Below are 11,478 nucleotides of genomic sequence, written 5' to 3' on the forward strand. Positions count from 1 at the left end.
AAATGCCGGAGTGCTTTAAGCCGTCTCAGCGAGTGTGAATGAAATATCTGGTCCGGTGTGGCCCTGTAGATAACTGGTTCACAGTGGTTCCTCAAGATTGGCTTTTCAGTCTCGTCTCTGGGATCCGCACTCCAAATAGAGCCAGGGTGTCTTTTGGGCTGCATTCAGTCTAGTTTTGCAATGCAACTTAACTTCCCGTAACCTTTATTCTTTGCCTGGGGTGGCTGTACGGAGCTCTTTCCTGTATGGCAGGTACCATTCAGTCACTAGAAGAGCCCAGCCAAGTTCAGGCTGGGAACGTAGCCTTTGCGTACAGAGGGAGAGCCTTCTCCCACACCTGCTGCTGCTGAGACTCTCCATGAGTGACGGTTGTTGGTGTTTCAGAAAATCAGCTAGTCTGCATGTGCGTTGCTTTACCTGACTGGACTAATTTTGCTGGATGGCAATGCTGTACTTCAACAAACTGGAAAAGGATGAAAGAAATAGGTGTTTTGCCTTTGCCTCTCAGCGTTAGCGTCTTCCTAAATGGGATGAGCTGACCAGGAGATAGTTCTGTCTCTCCTCACCTCTCAGCCCTATTCTCACACTTGCAGCTAGCTCCAAGGTGCAGGACTTTGCAGAGCACTTTGTGGCTCACATTGGTTCAGCCTGAGTTCAGTCACCCAAAACCTTGCAGGTCTATTTTGAAACATTATTCAATCTGTCCACTATGGAGTTTCTTTTCTTTTTTTTTTTTCACTCTTGCTTCTGACATCATTTCCTGAACGCTATATTCACTGAGCTCTGTAGCCAGATCGTCTTCTCAGCATACGATGCAAGGAGATCTTTAAAATGGATTTCAGCTCTTCTTTTACTCTGCAGTGCTTGCTGGTGATAATAACTGTTCCTCATGGTAAGTGGGATTTTTCTTTATGAAGTTGGCACAGATTTGCCTAGATGAACAGATTCCTTAATTTTGCTCCAGGATCTTTTAAGGACTCTACAAGGTTTGGGGAGATGTCAAATAGTTTAACTGCTAATGCATGAAAGGGGCAGTCAGACCAAAGTAAGACAGATTATTTTTTTAGTAAATGAATGATAAGTAACAATATAATACTTTCTCAGTGTACTGCATCTGTAAAAGCATTTCAGCAGAGAACGTAAGGTCCTTGTACACAGAATGCTGGCTGGAGGGGCTGGAGAGCAATGTGGTCCCACTCCTAGTGCTCAATGTGACCTTGGGTTAGTCTCCGAGCTGCTGTCACCCTGCCATTTACCCATCTCTGATTTGCGTACAGCAACTTAATAATGTGCAAGGGTACTGTGAGACTTGTTCAAGTTAAAACTGTGACCTTACTCTTTGGGTAAAAGCAGCTGTGCAGGCAGCCGTTGTTTTTGCTGCCCTCTGCATAAGATCCATGGCATTGATGCCCTGAGGATCTTTGCAGTCTCTCAGGTCTGATGGGGAGTGGTAGATGGTCACATCAAATTTGGGGAGAGAAAAGGCCAGCTGCTCAGCCCTTTGTCACCCTGTGCGCATGGTCTGCACACCACTCCCATGTTATCGGGGGGAAAGTTGGCCTTTATAGAAGGCTTCCCACTCCTCTGATTTTCAATTACTGGTGACCCCAGCCTGTCACTAGGGGTTGGTCTGTCCGTCTTGCATCTCCCCTGGATGTTTGCCTTTCTGGGATGCAGCTGAGAGGGGATGGATGGACACGGCAAGCTCGCTGCCCACACTCTCTGTGCCTCTCTTTTCAGGCTCAGTCACCTGGACCGGTGTGCTCAGCGGCGGCTCAGCAGTCTTTTCTGTGGGAATTCAAAGTCTGCAGAACCTCTCCAGAATGAGCAAGAGGGATGTGAAATGCTTGACAACTGTCTTAAATGATAGTTTGTTGGCCAAGTGCGGCAATTCTACCGGCAGATGCCTGAACTTGCAGAATGGCTCTCTAGTGCTGAGGAGTGTGGAGAAAGAGGATGAAGGAAAATATGAGTTTGTTTTTCACAACACCACCAGCACTTTTACACTGGAAGTGTTTGGTAAGCGGCCTTCTTAGCAACAAATAGCTTTTGAACTTGTGAGCCTAGCTTGGAAGCTGGTGCCTTAAAATTCTTCCTGAGAGACCGCTTGAGCTTGCAGGAGCTATAGGTGCTTCTGGAACAGCTTTGTAAGCCTCTGGCACCTCAAGGGGCAGTAATAGTGAGTGTAAACTAGGGGATGCTTTTTGCATCCGTGTTGTCAGTCTCTCCTGTCTGTTGAGCCTTCCTTGAAGTAGCCATGTGCTACTTCGTCAGTCGAGCTACGTGCTGTTTTTCCCTGATGTAAGACACAGCAGCCTGAAGTGTTTGTGAAGTTGAGCCTACAGTATGTAGACATGTAACTGGAGATTTCAGTCCATTTCCAGAGTACTCTTCCTGATGGCTCTCACAAAAGCTGTCACAGCATTTTGCTGCCTGTGGACATACTTCCTTAAGGAGTTAACCCTACCTGACTTGGCTCTGGAAACTGAACTGAGCTGCTGTGCAGGTCTGGGTTGAGGCATGCTGGGTTTTTCCCCTGCTTCATGCAGCTGAGGAAGGGTACTAAAGGAATCCGGGTGTGACTTTCTGATTCTTAGCTGCCCCTGAGCAGCTTGGAGGTCAGCATCTTCTGAGTCTGTTCAGAGGCCAATGATAGGTACCTTACCCTGCCAGTCTCCCTGCTGTCCTCCCTGTGGCCTCAGAGTTGCTGCTCCCTGTCATGTGCTTGCTCATCCATCTGTGGGGTGAGAAGATGGAAATAAAGTTGCTTTTGTACAGTATCCAGCTTGGGTTAATATGGAGAAACCTTAAATGGGTTTGCCCCCCTGCTGAATAGTGCTCCAGACAGCCAGCAACCATTGCTCTGGTCCTCATCTCCACTGTTCCTTTTGCAGGGCTTTCACTTACACAAGCTTCTGAGAGAAATTGAAGCGTATGAAATTGTAATGAAAATGTCTGAGCAAACTGGTCTTAGTGAAGACAAATGAATCCTTACACCTTTCGGGTGCAAACAGGCGGAACTGCCATGGAGAGTAGGTCAAAGATGTGACTCCTTGGCACGAAGATCAGATCAGGGGCTTAGACTAGAAGCAGGCAAAGACTGCAGAAGTGTCCTGGGTTTAACGTCCATTTCAGTGGATTTGCTTTGGGAAGTGTTGTCTACTCCTTATGTTCTGTTGCCATGCTTAAGTCAGGGGAAACAAGTTCATAGCAAAGGTATTCCTGGAGGCAGTGAATTATAGCTAAAGATGATGTCCTAGTTGAAGAAAGTGATTTCTGACCTTATTTACATGGATGTTTGCATAGATGTTCTCAATATTACTCTTACTGTCATAAAACCATACTACTTCCCTGTCTAGTCTGTATTTGCAAAGTGGCAAATGTAGGAAATAGGTTGGCTCCTTTTAGTAGACTGAAAGAGGGAAATTCAGGAAAATGTAATAAGATCAATGATTTATTACTTTGTTTTAAATTGCCCCAGTCTGGGGGGTCCTATCTAACTGCAGGAGTCTGGTGCTGGTACCTGTGTTGGGCATGATTTGTACTAGTTCCTCTCTACAATGGAAGGAAAAGCAGAGTGACAGCAAAAGTACAAACCTCTGGTGGAGGAGAGGGCTGAGTCTCCTCTGAAGCTACAGTTACCTGCTGATTACAGAGGAAGCCTCTGGCTGGCAAATGCTTTGGGTGTTTCCACTGTCCTCTCAGATCAGGGGCTTTTATTTTTCTCTTTTTCTATTTCAGTAAGGAAAATGAAGAGATGCCAGATTTTTGCGGCATCCCCAAAATAGGGACCAAGAGTCACTATCAGGGTTGGGTGGGCACTGCTAAGCATTTCAGGGCTGGGAGCAGGCACTGAAGAGTCTGGTTTCTTATTTCTGTGCTCCCTGGCTACCAGCAAATGCAGCGGTAGTAAGACTGCCAGTAAGGGAAGCTCCCATCCAGCTCATGTTCACTGCTGAGTCCGCCCCTCATGTCTCTTTTTCCTCCCTGTTCCCGTTGCCCTGTGCTGTGTGTGACCAGAGCCGGCCATTGGTATCCAGTGCTTCCCTAATGGGACTGGAGAGTTGTCCTGCGACATGACCAGCAGCAAGGGCACCACCTTTCACTGGCTGCTGAATGGCACTGTGCTGACCACCCCTGAGGCTTGCATTAAGGATGGTGGGAAGAAGGTTCGCCTGGACAAAACCGTGCCTGGGGAATTTGTATGTGAGGTTCACCATGGGAACAGTGTCACAAGGACCAGGCCTGTTGTGCTGTCTTGCAGTTATGGTGAGTAACGGTGTCTCCAGAAAATCTCCTTTTGTTGTTGCTGTCTGCATAAAACCAAACTCTTCTGTCCTCTGGCAGCTGCCTTCCAGATTTACCACATCCTCCCTTTAGAAAGTGTCCCCTTGACTTCCTTCTCCCTCCTGTGTCTCAGACTGACACGGCCTACAACCATAGAAAGGATGAAAGTTTGTTCAGGAGGTCCTTTTACCCAACTCTGCAGCAATGATGGATATCCATCTGTCTGTTTTCCTACTTCCCAGTGATGAAGACCTTGCACCCTCCTGTGCACCAAACCTTTACGCCGATTTAGAAACACGAGCTATTTCCTACTCTGATGGTCATCCATTACCCAGATGGCCTTCCAGTTTCTGTAACATCCCTGTAAAAACACCTCTGCTAGTTCAGCCCTGTTGCTGCTGGACTCAGCTCCATATCTAGGCCAGCTGCACAGATTTACCAGTCTATACAAATGTCTCTCAACCAGGCCCACACCATCAGTGGTGGGGTAAAAGACACAGAATGTAGGTTTTTTTCCCTCCATGTCCCTGCTTGGATATGTAGTTCTGTGAGAAGGGTGTGACTTTACCCATTTGCAAGTTATCCATAAATGCCGAGTACTCTGCTTCAATGAGGCCATAGTTTAATGAGACAGAAAATCCAGATCCTAGGACTGATCAAAACCGCCAGAACCTCATGATGCAAAGCAGTGGTCTGTGTTTGCTGTAAGCTCACATTTATTAGAAAATAATAATAATAATTTGATTAGATAACCTTGAGTGAGATTTCACTTGCATCTCCAGTAGTGAAGGCATTTCTCCTCTCCAGCAGCGAAGATGGTCATCAAAACTACGTCAGGGTGGCATAATTTAACCATAAGGGTTTTGACTAATTTAGCTGTAATTGATTTAATTTTAATTTGCTACTAGAGAAATTGTACTGTGCAATAACACCTAGCATTTTAGAAATTAGGTCTGAGACACTCCAACTCTACAGCAGATATTGTCTTTTCTTCTATGGTTGGCATACAGTTGATGTGAAAGCAAAATTACTGATATAAACCCTGTATCATGTTGTCGTGTGTGCTGGCATTCAACAGAAATGCCGTGGGCTGTTCATGCCTGATCGTGTTGGTGCCGCTGGCCAATCTGTACAAGTTTGGCATTTGTAATTGTGGAGCAGTGATTTTAATTTTATCCAGTTAAATTGATCAGAGGTTGTTCAGTGTAGTCAGACCCAAGCTGGCTGAGGCACTGGGGAGTGAGGATGCAAACATCCATGAGCTGTTCAATCAAGCTCTGTGATAAATCATGCAAGTGCTGACAGTTACCATTTTTTATTCTGGGTGACTGCCCAGTCCCCTGTGTGTGATATCAGTTCCTCATTTCCTCTTGAAAAGCCCACATTAGTGATAGCTCTGTTGGGATGGACATGCACAATAACACCTATTTGGAAGGGTCTGAGAGCAAGAAAGTAGCAGTGATTCTACTTTTTAGTCACCAAATGCAACCACATTTGTAAAAAGTGAACTAAAGCAGTTCTGGATACTAATAAAATGAAGAGAGAAATGAGTTAATTTTAAATTAATTAAAGACTAATTCATTATTTTTGTGGATTATTATTTGCTCCAGGCAAAGGGCTGAATACATTTTTTTCCACTGTAGGTATAAGATCTATGTAAAAGCACCTATCTGGGCAACCTATAGGCTAATTAAATTAATTTTGAATAATTCCTAGCGTAAAACAATTTGGCAGAAATATTGTAAACTTCCCAGGCACTGAAGGCCACTGATCATGCAGTATCTAAAGCAGAGGATTCAGAAATTAACAAGTCATCATCTATAAAAGGCTTATATTTATTCATTACTTTTTTTGTTACTTGTTCATTACCAATTTTTAACACAATATTGTATCAAAAAGACCTTTTTAACAGATGGCAAATTTTTAGGAAAAGTATTTCCAACGTATGTTTATGCTTTCGACAATACTCTCTGAGCTTTCATCAAAAAGGAAATAAAATTATTAGGCAAATTGTTTCTCATGTGCTGAAAGTTTAATTTTGAGTATAGATTTTTTGAACTTGGTAACTGTTCCTAAACAGACTGGAACGAGCACTCTGAAAATGCTTTTGAGACAGGAGCAGCTGTCCAGAGTTGTTTTTACTGTTCTGGTGAGTATGTGGACTATGACAGCATGTAGTATGTCCTGGAACGTTTGAAACACTTCCTAGCCTCCGGGGATATGCAGTGTTGTGCATTTGGGATCTCGAAAACAAGCTCTAAATGAGCCTGTTGGTTTCCCCAGTGTGGTGCTGTGCAGGCATGCGCACAGACAAAAAGAAGTCAAATGATTTAAAAAGGGATGGCTTGGGATTACCTAAGGAGTTTCAAGGAAATTGTAGTATAGTGATAGTTGAGTTGTATGTTTTCTTCATAGTGGGAAGAAGAGTTTTCCTACTGGCTACTGCAGGTTGCAGCAAATAGTCTTAGTGAAGGCGCCAGTCTGGACGGGTGTCTCTTTTCTGCAAGTCTGTGATGCCCTCTACCAGCTTTCTTGCTCAGCAACAAGTCTGACTGTCAAAGCAACCCTGAACAAAGGACTCTGAGCTGGGTAATAATTACCACCGACTTGTGCATGGCCTTCTGCTCAGCCATCTGTAGCCATAGCCTCCTGCTAGGCGTTTCACATGATCTCAGTTGGGAAGGGGAATAAAGAGAAATCTTTCCCTGAGCAGCAGTGAAGCCAGGTTCCTACAGCTCTGACCCCAGTGGCTGGAGTCTCTGGTGCCTGAGGAAGTGCAGGCTCTGATCAGACTTGCTTTGAGGTTGGTGTAGTCGTTACATGGCTGTCCTAAGTGGATTCTCTGGGGCCTAATATGAGCTCTGAGGGTAGACTCTGCAGCTTGTCTTTCAGCAGGAGATGCTAGCTTAGGTCTCTTCCTCAGCTGCCTGTTTTCATAAAACTTGTTGAAATGTAGTATCTTTCAAACCACCACCTTCCCTATTAAATTTGATTAAAACTTACAAATTATCTTATACATTACTGGTCAGAGTATGCAGAAACAAATGCACACAGCATAGCCACACAAGCCTCTCTTCTTAATGAAAAATTCCATACCATAATTAAATGATGTGACACAAATTACGACGTGCCACAGTTCTTAATATCAGCTCCCCTGATCCAAACCAAAGTAATGCAATAATAATGCCCACATGCTCTAATCTGTCTGTGGGGTTTGGAGGAAGAAGCTTTTCCACCCTGGTAAAACTAACAGCACCCTGTACTTCTTGCAGGAGACCTGCTGCAGTACCCATGGTTCATTTACATCCTGGCAGGATGCGCAGGGGGTGCGGTTATCCTGGTGGTGGTTGTGTCCTCAGTCATATGTTGCTGCATGAAGAGGAAACACAAGTTCATCCCAGTGCCTTCAGGTGAGTGGAGAATGCTGTTGCTGCCTGGGATGAGCCTCACAGAGGACTGTGTGTGTGTGCAGGATGGGATTGAAATGGCCTCAGGTTGGTGGCTGCTTGTTTTCTAGCCAAACCTCCCTTGACCCAGTGGAGCAGAAGGCTGCTTGCTGACAGGCAACTGTTACAACCAGCGGGGTCTTGAATTAAACCTTGCTTTTCCTTTTTTCACCTCATGCTTGCCACCATGTGCTCCTGGCCAGAAAGACACACAGCAAAACCTTTTCTATGGGCAAGAAAATTGAGCCTCATTCAGGTCTGACCCTGAAAGGACCTGAAGGCTTCTGGTGGCAGTCCTTTGTCGGCACCAGTCCCCGAGTGCAGTCTGCCCATGCTCAGTGAGGCCACCTCAAGCTGTGGTCCTGCCAGCATGGTCAAGCTGGTCTCTGACAGGTTGGCAGCGGCTGTCCGTACTTGGCATCTCTCTGCTCCAGGAATGGAGCCAGTGCCACATGAGGAGGAGACGCACGCATGTGTTGGCGGTCCGGCCTTGCAGTCAGTGTGCCAAGGCTGCAGGGGACCTCTTTCCTTCAAGTCTCTGATTTTGGTTTTACAGAGGAGGAGAAGGATGACGGACTAACAATGTCTGTGGTCTCCAGTGAAGGTGTGAAGAGCCCCCCCGATGGAGACCATGTTGAGGCTCAAGCTGCCCAAATCGACTGTCCTTCAAAGCCTGGTGGGTCCAGTGACTTGTTTTAAGTTGGACAGATAGCCTGTTCAGGAGGGTGAAGGACAAAATGGATGTGTGTGACTGATGGGGAAGGAGCTCACTGGAGAGAGGGGCCTGGGACTCGCTAGTGCAGGGAACATGCTTCATCTTGTCCAGACGACAGAAGTTGCAGCAGGCCATTTATCAGTACCTTACTTGTGCTCAGCTTCTGCACAGGAGTAGCTCTTGCCTTCATCTAGCTGTAGCAGCAGCCGTCTCATGAGTATCCCGCAGAGAGTACTGCCAGCAGACTGCAGACTGTTCCAGTGTTTCCTGTGCTAAAACACACATCTCAAAACCAGCAACCCCTCCAAACTTAGTAGTTTTCCTGCAATTTTATCACTACCACCCCCCCCCCCCCCCCCCACCTTTCTCATCAGTAACATTTTATAAGAATCGGCATTGTTTTTGTAAGCAGTCATCTTCAGGACAGCATCCACTAATATGCTGAACTGGAAACACAGCTAAATCCCATCAAAGTCAGAGGCTTGTGTGTTTCCTTAAATTGGTGCTAAAGTGGGAATACAGTCACATTTTAAATCCTTCAGGAAATCAAGAATACAACCCCACAGCTTTAGCACAGCATGGTCAAGAGAGTGCAGCGATAAAATCCTTTCAGAATCCTGTTTTGTGAGTGCTTGGATATTAGCACTCTACTTTTTGCATTATGTTTCCCTTAATTTTGTTCCACAAACATGAGTGGTGGCAACACCTTCCCTGGGAATGCACCATCATCAGCTGAAGTAGGTCTAGCAGCGACATCACATAGGTTGTAGCCTGGTCTCAGCACTGCTGTCTCCACTTCTGGTATCCTTCACTGTACCATGCACAGCCTCTCAGCAGCTCAGCTATGCTTTATGTCTAACCTTGGATGTTGCTTTGCCCTGCTTTCAAAATACTAAATGCTACTCATGAACATAGTGCGAGAAAGAAAAAAAAAATTAAGTAATTCAGATCATGCTTAATATTAATATCCTTAAAATGTAGAACTTTTTTTTCCCCCCAAAAAAAATCTCCACATTGTCAGTTTGATTGAGAAAGTATCCCATGTTTATATTTTCTTCAAATAAGTAAAAAGCAGAGATGCGTGTGGAAAGTGTTTAGGTGAGAACATATTACGTGTGTGCTGTTAGCCAGCTTTAATTACTCAGATGTGACTGAATAGATTTTGCTTTGGTATTTTGGTACATTTTGGCCAGTTGAGCCCAGAGAGCTTCAGCACCAAAGTGTCTTACAAAACAAAGCTATGATGAACAGCTCAATAAATGAGCAGTTACAAAGAAAACTGAAATTGGGCTTGCAGATGCCTGGGGAGAGGGGACTGTGCAGGTTAGGCAGCCTGTGGCATCAGGGACTGGGGGGGAGGATTTCTCTGGGGGTGTGAGCATAGTGCAGGCGCTTATAAACCATTTCTCCCTTCTTTTCCAGATGCTGCCCAGACTGGTCAAGGCATTGAGCCTGAGCCCTCTGTGGAAGAAAATTTGCCGGTGGAGATAGAACCTGAGGAAATGCCAGACCCAGCAGTCATAATTGATGTGGAAAGCCAGGAAAACGCCTCGGACTGTCTCCCGGATCCAACTGATGACTGATCTGGTGTGCTTGCCATTCTGCCCTGTCTTGAAGCCTATGACACTCGTCCTTTGCATCCCATAGTTTCATTGTGTGTAAGAATTGTTCTGGAAAATTTTAGCAGGGAAAGATGTGAGGTGTCAGGCCTACTAACCTCATTTAAAAAAAAAAAAAAAAGTAAGAAAAAGCACATGCGTGGCTTCAAGGCCATGCTGCTGTGGGCTGACATGTTCACTAACAAACTAAACTGGGCAGCTCTTTGATGCTTTGCCTGTTAATAGACTGGCAGTTAACCTGTGGAGCCCTAGAGGACAGCCTGAAATGAGAAGGGCGGTTCCTCCTGCTCCTTGCCCACCACACGCCTTGCCATGTCTTCACCAGCCGGCAGTTCCTGCAAGGGGCAGGCATGACAGCTGGATTGAAGTGGCCTGCCAGTCCCAGCCAGAAACAAGGACCTGCCAGAAATTTCCTGAGAAAGCCTGTTCTCAGGAGATTTCAAGGCGTTTTTCACAGGCCCTGCCAAAAAATCTCAATGGAGGTTTCAGCTAGGTATCTGCTGTGCCAGGTGTTTATCTGAATCACTCCTCTGAGCTCAGACCCTTACCCCTCATGCGTGGGGCCAGGAGTGGTGGTAGGAGCTGCTGTGTGCAGACCCCGGGAAGTGACACTGGCTTGCTCGCCTTTCAATAGCCTGTAATGGCAGGGGGCTACTGGTTACCTTTCGCCAGAACCTAACTGCTTGGGTTGCCAGTGTGTTAAAACAGCTCTGTCAACTAGCTTGCTTGCTTGCAGCAGAAGGGTGCCTGGGGCTTGGGTGTGTAATTTTGACAGGAACGTTGATTACAACGCTGAGAATGTTCATCAGTGCAAGTATTAGTGCCTTTGGTGTAATGGTTTAGCTACAAGCTGATTAAGCTGGCCATCTGCCTGTGCTTGTAGGCTTTTTCAGTGCTGTATTATTTGCACAGACAGCAGCAATTTATAGAATGTCTTAGGCAAGTCTTGTTTCTACACATGTCCTGTTCTGCTCAGGGGAGGTTTGAAAGCAGCACAGCTGGGGTAGACCTGCAGGGAAGAAGGATGAGGTGAGAAGAGGGCAAGGACTCAGTCCCAGGCAGCAGGTAGCTGAGTCCCTGGCAAAGCTGCCAGTGGCTGCAGGGCTGTCAGGCCACAGGGAGTGCTGCAGGATACACTGCCAGAGCAAGGTATTGTGAGGCATGTTGGTGTTAAAGTAGCCCAATGCACTAGAAAGGGATGGTAGAGTAAAAGCAGAGATGGTACAGATCGGGGGAGAAAAGGATGGGGAGGCATGAATTGCATTCCTCTCTTCCCTTGTCATTTTGTCCCTGTTATATATCGTGCTGATATTGTGCCATGAATCCCTTGGAAATGCATTTAAGGTATGCCCTGTAAATGCCACCCAACGAGGTCTGCAAGTACCCCAGCAAAATCAAAACCAAGCTGAAT

The 11,478-nt window shown here is 46.0% G+C and overlaps 1 protein-coding gene across 1 annotated transcript; it reads left to right on the forward strand.

Annotated features, from left to right (window-relative positions):
• The first annotated feature begins 799 nt into the window (after positions 1–799).
• Positions 800–10,159, forward strand: LOC126049097 (uncharacterized). The gene is made up of 6 exons (XM_049824958.1): positions 800–892; positions 1,741–2,019; positions 4,021–4,269; positions 7,560–7,697; positions 8,290–8,409; positions 9,871–10,159. The coding sequence occupies exons 1-6, from the start codon at positions 832–834 to the stop codon at positions 10,029–10,031; spliced, it is 1,008 nt and encodes a 335-aa protein (XP_049680915.1). The 5' UTR covers positions 800–831; the 3' UTR covers positions 10,032–10,159.
• The last annotated feature ends 1,319 nt before the right edge of the window (positions 10,160–11,478 follow it).

Source organism: Accipiter gentilis, chromosome 21 (genome assembly GCF_929443795.1).
Source record: "Accipiter gentilis chromosome 21, bAccGen1.1, whole genome shotgun sequence".
Taxonomy (NCBI): domain Eukaryota; kingdom Metazoa; phylum Chordata; class Aves; order Accipitriformes; family Accipitridae; genus Astur; species Astur gentilis.

Coding starts and splice junctions, on each gene's coding strand:
- LOC126049097 (XM_049824958.1), top strand. CDS start 832: ATGGATTTCAGCTCTTCTTTTACTCTGCAGTGCTTGCTGGTGATAATA. Junction 7,698..8,289: donor GTTCATCCCAGTGCCTTCAG/GTGAGTGGAGAA, acceptor TTGGTTTTACAG/AGGAGGAGAAGGATGACGGA. Junction 8,410..9,870: donor CGACTGTCCTTCAAAGCCTG/GTGGGTCCAGTG, acceptor CTTCTTTTCCAG/ATGCTGCCCAGACTGGTCAA.